Source organism: Narcine bancroftii, chromosome 1 (assembly GCF_036971445.1).
Source record: "Narcine bancroftii isolate sNarBan1 chromosome 1, sNarBan1.hap1, whole genome shotgun sequence".
NCBI lineage: Eukaryota > Metazoa > Chordata > Chondrichthyes > Torpediniformes > Narcinidae > Narcine > Narcine bancroftii.
In genome coordinates, this window is record NC_091469.1 from 248413797 (window position 1) to 248431778 (window position 17982).

The 17982-nt window shown below is 45.6% G+C and overlaps 1 protein-coding gene across 1 annotated transcript in view; it reads right to left on the bottom strand.

Moving 5' to 3' along the window:
* Positions 1-16721: 16721 nt before the first annotated feature.
* The window catches only part of LOC138755110 (mucin-2-like), a 28970-nt gene continuing 27709 nt past the window's right edge, over positions 16722-17982 (bottom strand). The window contains exons 18-19 of the mRNA XM_069920459.1: positions 16828-17040; positions 16722-16726 (exon numbers count right to left, since the gene is read on the bottom strand). Of these exons, the coding sequence (XP_069776560.1) occupies positions 16722-16726; positions 16828-17040 (218 nt within the window). The remainder of the gene's footprint in view (positions 16727-16827; positions 17041-17982) is intronic.

Below are 17982 nucleotides of genomic sequence, written 5' to 3' on the forward strand. Positions count from 1 at the left end.
TTGTAGTGCGAAACACAACAGTGTTGGAGAGTGCTGAAGTGACCTTCTCCGGTCCGAAATGTTATAACTGGCTCCATCTCCATCACTTTCTGTGGCAGCTCCTTCCTGCTCCCTGTCACCCTCTGTGGGAAAAGGGTACCACTAGGCTCCCATTGAAATTTTTTCCTTCTCACCTTCAACTATGCCCTCTAGTTCTGGATCGCCCTACTCTGGGAAGAAGCTGTCATCTTCCCGATGCTCCTCAGGATCGATAACCCTCTGTGGGCATTAAAGAGGAACAAAAATCTACTTCTCATCTCATGACATACCTGTAGATCAAAACATTTGTGACTTCATAACCCTCCCAGGCTTAATCCAATCGCACCATTTCCAAAGGACTAACATTGTGCAGATTAAACCCTTCATGGATGTGCAAGCTCTCGGCATCTCTGTCAATAAAGGGAAGCTGCAAAAACTTTTACCTTAGCTTTCACTGTGTTGTTGACATCAACCCGAATCAAAGAGATGACTGAAGATTTGTAGAATATTTCGATGGCTTTTGGCCACGACATATCTTGCGCAGTATTGACATTATCCACGTAAATCTCAAAGTCTTGGATTTTTTCTGTTATTTGCTTCACGAGAATGTAAGTGCAGTTTCCGCGGAATGTGTAATCAGTTCCATCAAACGTGTGGTAGTGCGTGCCTCCCCATCCACTGCAGAAACCTAGAATTGCAAAGTCACCCTTTGAGTTTGTGTGGATTATCCCTAGGAGCTTCGGTTGCTTCCCACTGTTCAAAACCTACCAGGAATTGTTGGTCAATTGGGGCATAATTGGGCGGCACAGGGTCATAGGCCAAAAGGGCCTGCTACCGTGCAGCCTGTCTAAATTTAAAATAAGAAATCTGAAATGGAAAATGAAAATGTAGCAGATATCGCACAGTTCTGGTGGCAGGTGTGTGAGAAAAACACACTTACAATTTCAGATTGATGACCTCTTATTAATTCTCACTTCTTCATTGCATACAGTAATGATCTGATCATTAAGTTAGAAACAATGCTGAGTAAGTTTGCAGAGGATTTCAATTTATTATTTGAGGAGAATGGTGGTGACGGGATGAGGAGGAGGGTGGGGGTGAGAGTTATGGCCCAGTGTGGTAGACATGAGGGCCCAGTGTGGTGAGCGTGAGGGCCTGGTGTGGGGAGTGGTGGATTGAGGGTCCGGTGTGGTGGGAGTTAGGGCCCAGTGTGGGAGTGGTGGAGTGAGGGTCCTAGTGTGAGGAGTGGTGTAGTGGAGGTCTGGTGTGGTGGGTGTGAGGGTCTAGTGTGGTGGGTGTGAGGGCCAAGTATGGTGGGAGTTAGGGCACAATGTGGGGAGTGGTGGGTGTGAAAGCCCAGTGTGGTGGGAGTTAGGGCCCAATGTGGTGGGTGTGAGGGCCTAGTATGTGTAGTGGTGGAGTGAAGGTCCAATGTGGTGTGCGTGAGGGCCCAGTGTGGTGGCTGTGAAGGCCCAATGTGGTGAGTGGTGGGCATAAGGACCCAGTGTGGGGAAAGGTGGAATGAGGGTCCGTTGTGCTGGGCATGATGGCCCAGTATGGTGGGAATTAGGATCCAATGTGGTGGGCGTGAGGGCCCAGTGGGGGGAGTGGTGGAGTGAAGATTCGGTGTGGTGGGTGTGAGGGCCCAGTGTGGTGGGCATAAGGGCCCAATGTGGTGGGCATGAGGGCCCACTGTGGGGAGTGGTGGAGTGGTGGTCTGGTGTGATGGGCGTGAGGGGGCAGTGTGGTCGGCGTGAGGGTCCAGTGTGGGGAATGAAGGCCCAGTGTGGGGAGTGGTGGGTGTGAGGGCCCAGTGTGGGGAGTGGTGGAGTGGAGGTCTGGTGTGGTGGGTATGGGGGCTCAATGTGATGAGAGTTAGCACCCAGTGTGGGGAATGAAGGCCCAGTGTGCAGAGTGGTGGGCGAAGGCCCAGTGTGGAGAGTGGTGAGAGTGAGGGCCTCATATCTTAATGCTGAAGGCCATGAGCATCCTCTAGCATTATCTACACATTCCTCGTCCTGTCTAATCTTTGCAAGCTTTACATTACAGTAAATTTCTTCCCAAGAGAATTTTCAAGGTGAATCTCCATGGGAACCAAACCTTGCTAGTTCTGTGAAATACTTCCACACTTCACTTTGGAATGGATCACATTACTATTTCCTTATTCTGCAGATGCCTGCAGAATTTCCTCTGCCTGAGCGACTCCCCTGGACCCAGGTACCCTCCCAGACTCAGGTTCCCCCTGGTCCCAGATGTCTCCTGGCCCAGGGTTCTCCTCCGGCCACAGGTGTCACCTCTGGACCCAGTCCCTCCCTCAGACCCATTTCCCCTTCGTTAAGAGCACAGTGAGATCATGATCCGCATGCTCCTCCCACCTGTTGTCTCCATTTACAATACAGATATTCCAAATCATTGATATATATTTATGTTATATCAGGGATTCTCAACATTTTTCTTTCCTCTATCCCTATCCCTATCCCTATCCCATCGGTGCTCTGTGATTAGTAAGGGATTGATTAAGGTGGTAGGTGGGTGGAAAGAAAAAGTTTGAAAACCACTCTTTTAATTGTACCTCATTGACTCTTTACTGGCATGGTTTCAAAAGTTCAAAGGAAATAGGCCAATGACAATTTTTCTCAAGCAAAGTCTTTCAGTAACAATTGGGTGTAGAGCAGTGATTCTCAACCTTCCCTTCCCTCCCACATCCCACCTTAAGCAATCCCTTACTAATCACAGACAACCAATAGTTGAGAATCACTGGTTTCTATTTTATCTGTGTGGGTAAATGCGATTATTATGCACTGTGTATTGGGTTTGCATGTGTATGTACCATGGTCTGGAGGAATACTGTTGCTTCGGGTTCCATTTGTACACTCAGATGATAATAAACTTAAATGTTGAAACTTGTCATGCATTTCTCCCCACAATACTCACAGTTGCACTCCTCCTGATAGCAACAGTGGGATGGGCCGTAAACTTTTCTGGGACTGAGTCCATTCTGACAAATGAGTGGTTTGACACTTGGACATTGAACGGGCACCACGTTCACAGTGTTATTCCCCATGCATATTCCCATAGTGCAGTTGTCGATCCTCCACGTTTCATTCATCTGCAGTTTGTGGGGAGAACAGAACAACTTTAAAATGAGTCCCAGCATATTATTCCCAGTTATTTTGGTGTTCTGATCAAAAAGAAATCTTTCAACTAATTATCAAAGATTGTTAATTGATTAAGTTTGAAAACAATTTGAAAGGCAAAGTGTCAAACAACATAATGAAGATAGGATCGAGGTGGTTTAGAGAGCAGTTGTGGGTGGACAAACCATTATACCCTGGCAATGATACAGGGAGTCTGAGAAAGCTCTGTACAATTGGTTATGACCCTGGCAATGGTACAGGGAGTCCTAGAGACTAATTGTCCACAGTAACGGTAGCTCAGCTGTCAAGAGTGCCCTGACTCCTGGTGGATTGGCCTTATGCCTTGTCCTCAGTATATTTGGTGAAACACTTTGTTACTGTTCAGTGGGAACTGCTGAAGAACCTGGTGTCACACTGCAGTTCTGCAGTGTTGGAACTCTTGAGGCCCTGCACCAATATTAGTTCTTGTCCAGAGGACTGGATTAACGTAGAGCAAAGGTAGCATATGCTACAGGCCCTGGATTTTCAAAAACCCTGCATTTATGTACAATAAATTACAAGAAACATTTTCATTTTCATCTTTGTGCAGTGGCTATGTGTTACTACATGGATAGTTTGTGTTAATAACCCCAATTAAAGGTGATAATTGGTTAAAATCGCTAACCAGTTGCAAGGGGGATTATGGGTAACGAAGACAACCATTAATGCCACATTAAGGCAGCTGCCAGCCTCAGCCGCAGGCAAGTTTTCTTTGAACAAAACGTGTAATTTTTAACAGTGGAAGTACGATTTCATTGTAAGTGCAAACTCAATGGAAGTGCAATCGCAGTGGAAGTGCAATCGCAGTAGAAGTGCAATCTCAGTGGAAGTGCAATCTCAGTGGAAGCGCAATCTCAGTGGAAGCGCAATCTCAGTGGAAGCGCAATCTCAGTGGAAGCGCAATCTCAGTGGAACTGCAATCTCAGTGGAAGTGCAATCTCAGTGGAAGTGCAATCGCAGTGGAAGTGCAATCTCAGTGGAATTGCAATCTCAGTGGAAGTGCAATCGCAGTGGAAGTCCAATCGCAGTGGAAGTCCAATCGCAGTGGAAGTGCAATCGCAGTGGAAGTGCAATCTCAGTGGAAGTGCAATCTCAGTGGAAGTGCAATCTCAGTGGAAGTGCAATCTCAGTGGAAGTGCAATCTCAGTGGAAGTGCAATCTCAGTGGAAGTGTGAATTCAGTGTATAGAGCGCATCAAAAGAACCAAAGACTTGTTGTTCCAAACCAAGGTTTTTATTAACTAAAAGACTGGAGCATATCACGTAGGACGACCTGTCCAGAATCACCTGGTCTTGCTAGGATCAATCCTTTAAGACCTGCCAGTAGGTGTGGCTACACTCTCAGCCAATCATGGTCATCCGACACTACAATCTGCACATATACACATTGGTGATAGAATCTGTACTATCACACAGTGTAAGTGCAATTTTAGAATCAGGTCAATTTCAGCATAAAGTGTGATTTCAGGTGTAATTTAATTGTGTGCAATTTGATTGTTAATTTGATTATAAGTATGATTTTAGTGTAAGGACAATTTCAGTGTAAGTGCAGGGTGGGGAGATATATTTTCAGTGCTCTCCATGTGCTCTATGTTCCCTAGATACACCACTGGTAATCACTGAATATATAGTGATCTGAGAAAGCTTGCATCATTCTGTAAAAATTAATTAAGAATATTTCAAACTTACCAAAATGGACATGCAGGATCACTCTCGGGGTGGGCAGTGGTCACCGCAGTTACACTTCCCCCTTATTGCCCATGTGCCATCTGGCACTTCGTATGCTGCTGCCACACTCCACCGCCCCCCCACCCCCCACCACACTTGGGCCATCCGGCAAAATTTGAGGCCCCTTCAAAATAAATGCTACAAGCCCTTCACTACCTGAATCCAGCATTGCATATTCTCTTCAACATTTTGATCACAAGCAGAACAAGCTAATCCATGGCTTCAACCAATTCTCCCTCGAGAGCCCTTCACCCCTCAAAGCCTTTGATTGCAATATAGTCCTCCTGTTCCTCTTGTATTCCCCATCCCCTCTATCCAATGTGTTCCTTCAACGTCGAGAGCCTAAGTGTGTCACTCCTTTCCTGAGTCTCCACTTTCCCTACTTTTACACTGCTTTTTATACCTAATTCTTTGCCCTGTTGGTCTCAAAATGTAACATAGTGTGGAAACAGGTCTTTCTGCCCAACTTGCCCACAATGACCAAAATATCTCACCCACACTTGTCGCATCTGCTAACATTAGTCCCACATCTCTCCAAACCCATTCGACGCATGCATTTATCCAAGCTCTTCTTCAGCATTGCAACAGTACCCACCTCAATCACCCCACCAGCAGCCCATTCAATAGACCCATCACCCTCTGTGTAAAATCGTGTCTTTGGGGTAACTCTCTCCCCCCTCACCTTAAACCTGTGTTTTCTGGTCACCGATTCCCATGCTCTGGGAAAAAGATTCTGAATGTCCATTCGATTTATCCCAATCATAATTCTGTCCACCTCTATGAGATCACCTCTCATCCTCCTGTGCTCCAAGGAATAAAGCCCCAACCTGCTGAACATCTCCCTATATCCTGGCAAACATTTTTTCCAATCTTTTCTGTACCCTCTTCAGTTTGACAACATCTGTTCTGCAGCTCAAGTGGGGCCTCAGCAGCATCTTCTACAACTGTATATTTTATATACTTGGAATTTGCTTCACGTGTGAACTTTGATGCAATGGTGCAGGACAAGCACCAAACATCGACAGGGAACAATATGAGGAAGAAAGATTTCTGTGCAGTTGGCTTGGATCTTGATTGATGTTTATCAAATGTGCATCTTTTGCAAGAACTGGTTGCCTTTGAAAGGAGTGTGGTGGTAGAGGGAGGGCAAAGTATAGTCTCACTAGAGATTTGTAGAGTTGCAACATGACCTCATGACTCTTGAACTGTCTCCCTATTAATGAAGCCCGACATCCCATAGGCCTTCTTAACTATCCTATCAATGATATGCAATGAGAATGAGGAGGTCTCACCTTTCTTGGTGGATACAGGGCTGGGCAACCAAGTGGTGGTACAGATGTGGGTGTGATCGGTGGTGGAGAACTGGTGTGCTTGCAGGGAATCATGTGCCTCTCAATGTCACACTTTTCTGAGCAATATGCGATGTAACACCAGCCAGCTTTATCACTGGAATGATATATTTTCTCTCCTGGAAAGAAATGCAAGTGTAAGTCTTGAAAGCCAGCATTAATTTCCCACTTCATTCACAACTGCTCTCCTTAAGCTAAGGCCATGTTGGATTTTAATAGGAATATTTCCACAAGGAATCACACACAAAACTAATTGTATTACAAAAACACAGCAGGTCGTGCAGCATCCACAAGAATTAAAGGATAACCAACATTTTAGGCCCAGGCCCTTCATCAGGTAGAAGCAGAAAGAGGCAGGCGCTGGAGTAAAAAGGTGGGGGATGGGTGGGGGAAATTGGAAAAGAGAGGAAAAATAACATGAATCGCCAGGGCCAGATGAGGTCTCCCAGATTATGGAGGGAACAAGCGAGGAGACGAAGGGGCCCTGGTGCACTTGTTTGTTTGCTCCAGGTGAGGCAGCAGAATGCTGGAGGGAGGATGTGGTCCCTTCATTTACGAAGGGCATCAGGGCAGTGGAATCACATGAGCTGGTATTACCCAGTGCAGTAACTCATGGTGTCACCCCCGCCCCACCACCGTCATGGACCGCCACTCATACCAGACCCTAAAGAATCCTAACTAATGTTTTTTTGTACTAATGTTACTTAGAAATCATAATTCCCATATATCACTGAATGTAATGGCAATGGTAGTGGGATAAACGATGAGCAAAATTAAAATGACACCTTTAAATTCCAATATCATATGCACAGCCTAAATTTACATTTACATAGTTTCTTTTAATTATGACTTCATTCTCAAGAAAATTATTGATATAGGTTCACAAATACTAATTACCAAAATATTGTAGTTAAAACACCAGAAAATTTGACAAAAGCTGGGACTATAAAAAGACTAGTAGCAATGAAAACAACAGCACGTGCTGGTAGCGCATGCAGATGAAACCACGTGATTCGAAGCATCACTGTAGATGAGTAACAATGACAGCTGTGAATGGAGTGCAGTGGAAGGTTCAAAAAGTAAATGAGCATCGTGTTTTAACCTTGTAAGTATATTGATACAGGGCTTACAAAAATTTTTTTGTTGTTATGACTACAGGGATATTTTTAGAAAAAATAATGTTTCTGCTAAAACCACTGCACAAAACTGTTATAGTCAGTCAGTTTGGGCATCACCCCCTATGATGGTGTCACGCAGCCCCTTAATTACTCCAGTGCATCAGGGGTAAAACAGTGAGCCTTAGACCAGTATTTGCAAGTTGTTGCAGAAATTTCAAAGGGACAGGCAATAATACACACAATGGCCTGTCCCCCACAACCACCTGTGGTAACAAATTCCACGGATTTACCACCCTCTGGCTGAAGTGGATGCCCATTTATCCTGAAGTTGTGCCCTCTTGTCCTAGACCTACCATGACAAACAAACTCTCATCCACACCTTCCAAAATCTTTCAATAATATTCCTCACATTCTCCTAAATTCCAATGAATACAAGCAAAGAGCTGTCAAATGCTCCTCATGTGATCACCCTTTCATTCCCGGAATAATTCTGGTGAAGCTCCTTTGAACCCTCTCCAATGTCAGCACATCCTTTCTTAAATGAGGGTCCAAAACTGCTCACGATACTCCAAGTGAGGTCTCACCAGTGCCTGAGAAAACCTCAACATCACATTCCTGCCCTTTCAGTATATTCTATTCCTCTTGAAACGAATTGCTGGAATTCATTTTTCCACAAGCAAATTTACCTCCACGCTATCCTGCACAAGGACTTCCAGGTTCCTTTGCATTTGGGTATTTTCAATTTTCTCCTCATTTAAAAAATCATCTGCTGATTTATTTTTTTTCACTGAAGTGCATGACCATACACTTTCCAACATTATATTTGTCTCAGTCCTTCTGCAGCCTCCATGTTTCCTCTACACTTTGAATGATTGGAGAAGGAGAATGGTGGTGAGAGGTCATTTCTCTGTGACCAGTGGTGTACCACGTGGAATGATGCTGGAAGCTTTCCTGTGTGCGATTATATAGCGGTGATATGCTGTAAGCAGGGGGTGTGGGAGGCAGTGAGGAATGCTACAGCAGGTTACAAGTCAGATTGAAATTGGAGTGGAGTAATGTTACATCCAGAGAAGTGTGAGGTTAGTTAGGGATAGGTTACAGACTGTAAATGACAAGGTCCATGCAATGTTGATTAGCCAGGGAGACTTGGACCTTCAAGTCCACAGTTCCCCTGAAAATGGCTCCACCGGTGGAAAAGGTGGTGACAACGCCTATGGCCGTTATAGGTCACAATCGAGATTCTGATCTGGGATGATATGTGACGACTTTACAACATACAGGTTAGCCGAACTGGAGTATCCTGTGGAGTGAAACAGGAATGATTGCAGATACTGGGGTCAAATGTGACACACAAACATACTGGACAAATTCACACAGGATCCATGGGATGTGAACTGAAGTTTCCAGCTTGAGCTAATCATCAAAGTAGGAATTAAACAGATAGGTGCCTGAATACAATGGTGGGGGAATGGGGAGATGAGGAGGGTGGGATGGGGAAGGGGAGGATCACAGCCTAACAGGGTGGATGGTCAGGGCTGGATACAGGTGGGATGGGGAAGGGGAGGATCACAGTCTAACAGGGTGGATGGTCATGCCTGGATACAGGTGGGATGGGGAAGGGGAGGATCACGGTCTAACAGGGTGGATGGTCAGGGCTGGATACAGGTGGGATGGAGAAGGAGAGGATCACGGTCTAACAGGGTGGATGGTCAGGGATGGATACAGGTGGGATGGGGAAGGGGAGGATCACGGTCTAACAGGGTGGATGGTCAGGGCTGGATACAGGTGGGATGGGGAAGGAGAGGTTCACGGTCTAACAGGGTGGATGGTCAGGGATGGATGCAGGTGGGATGGGGAAGGGGAGGATCACGGTCTAACAGGGTGGATGGTCAGGCCTGGATACAGGTGGGTTGGGCAAGGGGAGGATCACGGTCTAACAGGGTGGATGGTCAGGGCTGGATACAGGTGGGTTGGGCAAGGGGAGGATCACGGTCTAACAGGGTGGATGGTCAGGGCTGGATACAGGTGGGTTGGGCAAGGGGAGGATCACGGTCTAACAGGGTGGATGGTCAGGGCTGGATACAGGTGGGTTGAGCAAGGGGAGGATCACGGTCTAACAGGGTGGATGGTCAGGCCTGGATATAGGTGGGAGAGAAAAAAGCTGAGAAGTGACGGGGGAGGAGGTGCTTTCAGATAGGATAGAGAAAGGTGGGGTTAGGGAGCTGGAGTTATGGAGAGTGAGGGATAGGGAAAGAGAAAGACAAAAATGAGGGGTTTACTGTGAATTGAAGGTCTGGTTGGAGTGTGCCCAACAGACTACCAGGGGCTAGTACTCCAATTTACGGGTCATCTCGGTTTGCCAGTGCATGTGGCTGTGAACGGACATGAAATGCATGGCCATTATCAGTTCTTGCTGCTGCAGTGCACAGAATGAAGGTGTTCAACCAAACTATCTCCCAGTCTGTGTCCAGTCTCACCGATGTAGAGGAAGCCACAATCGGGGCATTGACTACACGTAAATTTGAGTGCAACACCTCAAATTCTCTCTTGACATTCCCTTCAAACAAACGGCCATAACACTGACCTTCCATTTCCATAAACTCCCTCTCCTGAGCCTCTCTTTCCCTCTCCCTCTGTCTCCTTTCCTCCAGCACCCCAATCCCCTTCCCCTCCCTCTCCATTCAGAGAAGACGCCCCATTACTTCTCAACTTGTTTTCCTTTCCCCTCCCAACAATATCCACCCAAGACCTCTGATCTGTTAGCCTGTGTCCACCCCCCCACCCCATCTTTCCATTCAGATGCCTGCCTGTTTTCTGTTTATACCTGGAAGAAGGGCCTATACCAGAAACTTTGGTTACCCTTTACTTCCTATGGGCACTGTGTGACTTGATGTGTTTCTCCAGCACGTTTGAGTCTTGGCTTCAGATCTGGTGCTGTCTGGAAGGAGTTTGCATGTTGTCAGTGTGATGTGTGCAGACTTCCTCTGGGCACTCGTTTCCTCCCACATTCCTAAAGATGTATGGTGTTGGTAGGTTATTTGGTGTAATTGGGCAGCATGGATGGGAAGGGCCGACTACCGAGCTATATTATTGAAAGTAAATATGTCTGCATCTTGTGAATGAGTTTGAATCTGGACAACATACCAAACAACTACAGGATAGTTGTAGAAAATGTCCTTTCGATACTCCAAGAAAAACACAAATAGAAAGATGAGGTAAAACCGAGAAATTTATTTCCTCAACCCAAAGTGCTCTTCAGGGCCTCCAGTCCCCTCATGTCTGGTTGTCCATCTGGACCAGTGTCATGTGCTTGCTTTTCACCCAAACCTTTCTAAATCTTTCTTATCCACTTGTCTGTCCAAACGCTTTTTGAATGTCCTAAGTGTACCTACTCTACAGCTTCCTTGGGTTGCTTGTTCCATGAATAGACCATCCTCTGGATGAAAAAGTTCCCTCTCAAGTCTCTCTTAAATCTCTGCCCTCTCACCTTAAACCAATGCCCTTCAGTTTTGGAATTATGGGAAAAAGACAACATCCACACCCCTCATGATTTGTCATACCTCATCCTGCACTCCAAGAGAAAAGACCCAGCCTACCCAACTTCTTCCTATCCCTGGAACATTCAGTGAATCTCTTCTGCACACTTTCCAACTTAATGACCCTCCCTTGTGCTGGGTGAGTTGCACTGAACACAGTTCTCCAAGAGTTGTCTCACCAAATGACAAAGAAAAACACCCGATCCCTGTGGCACACCAAGGGTCACAGGCCTCCAATTTCATGAGCTGTTGAGAGGTTTCTGTCATGTACCCAAGTACAATGGACAGATGCAGTGGAACTCTTACTTGCTGTAACCATAAAAGATATGCCAACAATAGAAAAGTCAAATTTTCACAATCCATCATGAGACAATAAAAGATAATAAATATAAAAGAAAAACATTCACTATTCCAATTCATGCAAAAAAAAGTTTCAGTCAGATTGCAAAGGTCGTTTTGACCTTCAGTAAAATTTAAAACAAAAGAGGTAACCAAGAAAATCTGCTGCTGCTGGGGTCTCGCGCAGTACACAAAGTGATGGAGAAATTCAGCAGGTCACACAACATTCACAGAAAGCAATAGGAATGCTGAAAATCAGGCAGGTATCTGGAGAAGAGGTGGTGGGGGGGGGGGAGGGTGTGGGGAAGGGAGGGGAGAGGAGCACAGGCTGGCAGGTGATTGGTGGATAGATGGGAGGGGTAAGAAAAAGGCAGTGAGGTTATGGGGAGAGGCACAGAGGAGTAGGGAGCTGGAGGATGGGAGACAGAGGGATGAAAGAAAGAGTATGACTGCTTGAAAAAAACTATAAGAGGTCTGCTTTCACTGCTCTGGAACATACTATATGTGAAAGCTGTGTGGAAAACAGGGTTTGGATAAACTCACCCACTGAGCTTATACAAAGATGATACAAACATTTCCTGATGTATGAAGCAGCTGTGGAAGACATTGGACAGTCCCTTTGGTGATTTGATCCAATGTGCTTTTCCACAGTTCCTACAGTCACACCTGACACACTTACCTGGTGAGATTATTTGCCCATTGGCTTTACAGAAGCAGCCTGATGAAGCTGTTGGACTGAGTATTGTTGATTTGACTGTTGTTGGCTCGGGCACTGGCGTGGTCACCTCACACTTTCTCTCATGCGTCAAGAGTTTACAACTCTCTGTGCACACTGTGAAATTGCAGAGGCCTGCTTTGTCTTCAGAGCTCACGATAACCTGTCCTGCATGCCAAAGCAAAAGAAAAGAGTTAAACAAGAAAGTCTGCAGACAATTGTGGTCCAGTGCAACACAAAACCTGCTGGAGAAATCTGCAGGTCAGGTAGCATTGATGGGAAGTTAAGGACAGCTAATGTTTTGGGGCTGGGCACTTAATTGATGATCTGGATAATAATTGTAAGTTGGATCAGCAAAGTTGCAGATGACACTAACATTGGAGGTGTAGTGGACAGTGAATAAGGTTTTCAAAACTTTAAACAGGATCCAGACCAGCTGGAAAATAGGGCTGCAAAAGGCAGATGAAATTTAATGCAGACACGTGTGAGGTGTTGGACTTTGGGAGGACTAATCAAGGTAGGACATACATGATAAATGAAGGCATTGGGGAGTGTGGGAGAATTCCCTGAATGCATTGTCTCAGGTAGATAGATTCGTAAAGTGAGCTTTTGTGTCATATTGACCTTCATAAGTTCAAGTTCTGATTGTACAAATACAAGCCGACTAAACAGCATTCTCCGGTTCTCAGTGCAAAAACATGCAAACACACATATAGACATAGCTCATACATACATGCATACCAGCAGGACCACCAGCTATAACTCCAGAGGTAATGGCCAGGTGGAAAGGGAGAACAGCATCGTCTGGAAGGCGACGCTCCTGGCCCTCAGATCTAAATATTTGCCAGTATCCCGCTGGCAGGATGTCTTGCCCAAAGCCCTCCATGCCATCCAATCTTTACTATGCACCACCCTGCTTTTCCTAGGAGATCGGCAAATGGTTCCTCCATCCTTCCCTGGCTGACCACCCCAGGGCCGGTTCTGCTTCGCAAACATGTCAGGGGCCATAAGACAGACCCACTGGTCGAAGTGGTCCACCTCATCCATGCAACCCCTCAATACGCCTTTGTGAGGTACCCAGACTGCTACGAGGACACTGTGCCAATACAAGACCTGGCAAGGGCTGGAGATACTGAGACTGCCATGCCGGCTCCTGACCATGCCACGGACCCTATTGTGCTGCATCAGAGCACAACCCTGAAGCCTGAGCTGCCTGCCTTGCAGCCGAATGCCAGGCATCTACCCCCCATGCAACAGCGGAGGACCCCCCAGCAGTGTGGGAGTCCACTGCTGACACCCCTTTTCAGATATTCCCTGCAGTGGATGCTCCCCTGTCGGTTCCCTCCCCAGAGGACCACTGTACGGACATGCTGGCCCTACTGCAGTCTGGCAGACAGGAGGTCATCTGAACAGCTTAACCTCTAGCTGTTGTGGGGTGGGTGGGGGGGGTGGGTGGCGTCTGCTGTGCTTTTTACTGCTGCTGTTGTGTTACTGTATGGTTGTTGATTATGTTTTGGTGGACTCCATTTTTTTTAAAGGGGGGTGAATGTAGTGATACGATTGTTTGTGTTGGCTGGCCCTTCCTCCGGGTGTCCTTCTACCTTGGCTGCTCCCTTAGTCCTACCCATGTGACCCTGGGCCATAAAGGTCGAGTCCCCTCTCCTTCCTGCTCATTCCTAGCCTTGGACCCGGGCCAGCTGTCCCTAGTAAAATAAAGTCTATCATTCCCCTCAGTCTTTGAGTCCTTATTGGGGCTATCTGATAGCGCCCAACACTCATCACCTATTTTGATGCTTTGTTAAATACTTTAACTTTGGTGCGGCATGGTTAGTGTAGTGTTTAGCGCAATGCTGTTAGAGCACCAGCAATCAGGACTGGGAATTGAATCCTGTGCTATAAGGAGTTTGTATGTTCTCCATGTGTCTGCATGGGCATCCTCTGGGGGCTCCAGTTTTATCCTACCATTCAAAAAAAATGTACTGGGATGTGTTTTGAATTAAAAATTCCAAATTTCATGCTGTCAGTTGAACTAAGAATAGTGTGGAAGGATGGTAACATGAATTCAACTGTATGCCTGTGAAGCAATGTTACCTCTTTTGCCTAAGGTTTCTCATACATTACAACCCATTACACAGGAAGAGGCCGATACAACTCATTACACAGGAAGAGGGAATTACAACCCATTTACACAGGAAGAGGGTGTTACAACCCATTACAGAGGGAAAAAGCATTACAACCAATTACACAAATCCAGTGATGAGTGAAGAAATTTGAAGGGTTGAATGAGTGACAATCTTGGACATAAGTGAGTACTAAACCATAGGTTTTGTTTACAAGCGTGGGAGAGGGGGGGGGAAATTACACATCGGGGACACACACACACACACACACACACACACACACACACACACGTGCATAACATATGAATCATACACATCAGAAACATTAGCTACTAACGATCCCAACTACTAATGGTACAGCATGGGTTAAAACAAAGAGTACCAGCCACCCCTTCCCTGACAAGCAAGCACAGTACACCAATTAGCAAAGAGTATGTTGAGCTACAATTTATAAGGGGTGAGGTAAACTGTTTGTGTATGCCACTAATAGTCCTTTACCAACACACATCTCACTACCTTGTCCTCTTAGGGAAGGTCTCAAGGTAAAAAGAGAGTGAACTAGCCCAGGAAGGCCCACACAAAGATAATGAGACTGATTGGGTGTATTTATCTGTGGCTAGGTCTGACTCTGATTGACATGGGGAAATGACTTTCGACCTGCCCCCTGCTTCAGTGGTTAGGTAACCCTCCAGGTGCAAGTACATGGAGTCTCCTTTGTTCTGACCAGCTTCCTGTCTGACCTGTTGGGTAATCCTGTGTTATACAGCCCATTAAACAGCAAGATGGTATTGCAAGCCATCACACACAGGAAGAGACTGAGAAACTGCAGTCATTTTAGATGTTAGAGAGTGCAAAGATTCATCCTGGCAAAAGATGCATTGGAAATCGAAAAAACTGGGAGAAGGCAATGGTGTCCCTACAAGAGACTGGTGTGAAGACTAGATCAGGTAAACTGGGGAAGCAGTGCATTTGTCAGAAATATCCATGGATGATTTGTCTCCTGATGTCCAGAAATAGGAGGGAGCAGTCAACAACAGTTCAGATAAATTGAAGAACAAAATCCAACTTGGCAAGGAAGTTGATGAATACAAAGTTCTGCATGGGTACAAGAGGCAGCAATAATGCCAAACTAAAATGATAAAAACATTTTAAAAAGCTGTTGGTGTTCCACACAGCCACTGAAAGGCAGGCCCAAGTGTGTGTTAATCTAGGTGACCTTGGCTACTCCCTGGATTTGAAGAAGATGGGAGGGAATGATAGAAAAGCTATAAAGGGTGAATACGAGTTCTGCAAAGTGAGGATAGCGTTAGTGCAGATGATCTGCCTTGAGGCTCTTGAACATGATTCATGACTGATGAGGGACAGCACACCATACATCTTTTAGACATGTAGAACAGTCAATCAGATTCCAGCACTAACTGGCAACCAATGCCATATTCCCCCAACCTTGTCCAGTTCTATGGATTCTGCCTGACCTTCAGCTGCTCCAATTTTATAGTCAACTTAAGGGCAGCACAGTTAGCACAGCAGTTAGTGCAACAGTGGTACAGCGCCAGCGATCAGGACCGGGGATCGAATCCCACCCTCTCTGTAAGCCACACATGTCAAACTCTGGCCTGCGGGCCAAATTTGGCCCGCGATATAATTATATTTGGCCTGCAAGATCATATCAAAAATGTATTAGAGGTGGCCCGCTGGCCGCCGCGCCAGTATAGCGTATGCACAGTAACCGCTGTGTCCCAGGGTGAGAGAGAGAGAGAAAAATCTTGGTCCTTGAAAAGTAGTGGTAGGTGGTTTTATAAACACGTTGTCGTGTCCCCCCGCCCATCCCCCCACCGCAGCGCGGCCTGGCCGGTGTCAGGGGAAGCCAAGGCCGCTTCCCAGCGCCTGGAACCCCAGTGGCACAGTGTTTCTTGGAGCTGCAGATGGAGTCGGGACGCTGGAGGGAAGATTGGGGCTTCCCGCCGGGCGATGGGGGCGCCGGCCGCCGGCTGCCTTGCGCCTTCCCAACGGACCAGCGGCGGGTGCCCGGAGTACACGTGGAGAGCGAGGCTGGTCGGGCAGGTAGACTGAGCTTCTCTAATTGAAAATAACATGGACAGAAATTATTTGGTCATCTTGTCTGTGAGTCCATCGCAGTCCATTCGAAGCACTGACATCATGGGAGTTTGGATCATAGAGAAGAGTTTGGTTGCAGTGATTGGAGCAGAGGATAAGTAATAATTGCAGAATCTTTTCTCCGTGAGAGGATTGATAATCCGCAAGAGATGAGACTGTCACCTGGAAAGGCTGGACTAGTGTCACACTACCAATCATGGAGAAAGAAGCAAATAATATTTCAAACAGGGGAGGATGGGCCATGAATTTTGCACCAACTACTTCCATTCATTACAGCTATGTTTCTCGACACAATGTGTATACTGAACATTAAATGACGAGGTTTCGGTTGTGGGCAATATAAATCACATATCCTGAAGTTGATCAATTTAAATAAAATTTCTGGAGGTGAATTGGAGTAAAGTTTAGTTTATGGTAAGTTAATTTCCTCAGCTTAAACCTACACAGAAAAGCATTTCCATTCTGTGGTCATCCTGCTAAAATTATGAATTGGATTATCCTCTTGTCAATCTAAATCATTTTGTGCATTCAAGTCAGGTTAGCAGCAGATATTGCTGTCGATCTATTTTCAATGGATCATAAAACTTCTACACGGTAACTAATTGACTTACCAGCTGACATCCTTTGTCCGTGATTGTCACAGGTACAGGTTGAAGTTGCTGTTGGTGTTGTAGTTACTGGCATGGTTGTTTCTGTTGTTGGGGTTTCGACGGTGCTGGTGGTACTTTCACATCTTCCTGTATACTTCAGAAGTTCACAATCGTCCGTACACAGAGTGAAGTTACAGAGGCCTGATTTCCCAACAGAAGTCACAATCGCCTGACCTGGAGGCAGAGTAATGATAATGAGTTTAAGGACATAAACTTTGTGCAATGTATATACGGACTGAAATACATACTTGATGCAGAAAACAGGATATTTTAAGATATAAGAAAAATATGAGAATCGATCTCTATTTATTTTTTTAAAGTTGGATTGAAAGCAATGAGGTAATCATGAAAATCTATTGAAAAATGCGTAGACCAGCATTAGAATAGTGTGTTCTGGTCAGGTCTTTCACTGCAGAAAAGGTATACATTCTTTTGAGCGTATCTGAGGAGTTTCACCACAATGTGCCTGGTTCAGGACACATATCGTATGAAACAATGATAACAAATTTAGGGTTTTTCCCTTGAAAGAGTCAAAGGACGAGAGAAAAATCAGAGAGGAACACAAGATGATGATTAATCGTCTATAATTTGCTGCCAGGTGTAATAATAGTGAAAAGCAAATTCAAGAGGACATCTGTTTATTGTGAGTGGAAGAAGTTTCATAGGAGATGATAGAGATATGATTTTGACACAGACACTGGTGGTTTCCTGGAAAGCATTGCCTGGCAAGGTGTAGGGTTTGTGAGAATGGAGACAATCAGAAGACACCGATGGCCATATGGATGAAGGAAAAAATATGTGATGAATCTTGGCAGATGGAAAATAGATTCTGTGGAATAGTTTTACACAAATGTGTACATACTATTGGCCTGAATGGCCAGCCCCGTTCTATGTTAAGTACTTGCTTAATTGTGAAGGGACAACAGAAACTTTAAATTAACTTATAGTTTTACATCCTTCCAATAAATCAATTGCATATCAGTCTCTGAGGAAATCAAGACAGAGTTGACTATGATCAAGATGCTCTTTGGCCAAAATAGTTCATGCTGATTGAGCTGCTCTAAATGAAAATAACATGGACAGAAATTATTTGGTCATCTTGTCTTTGAGTCCATC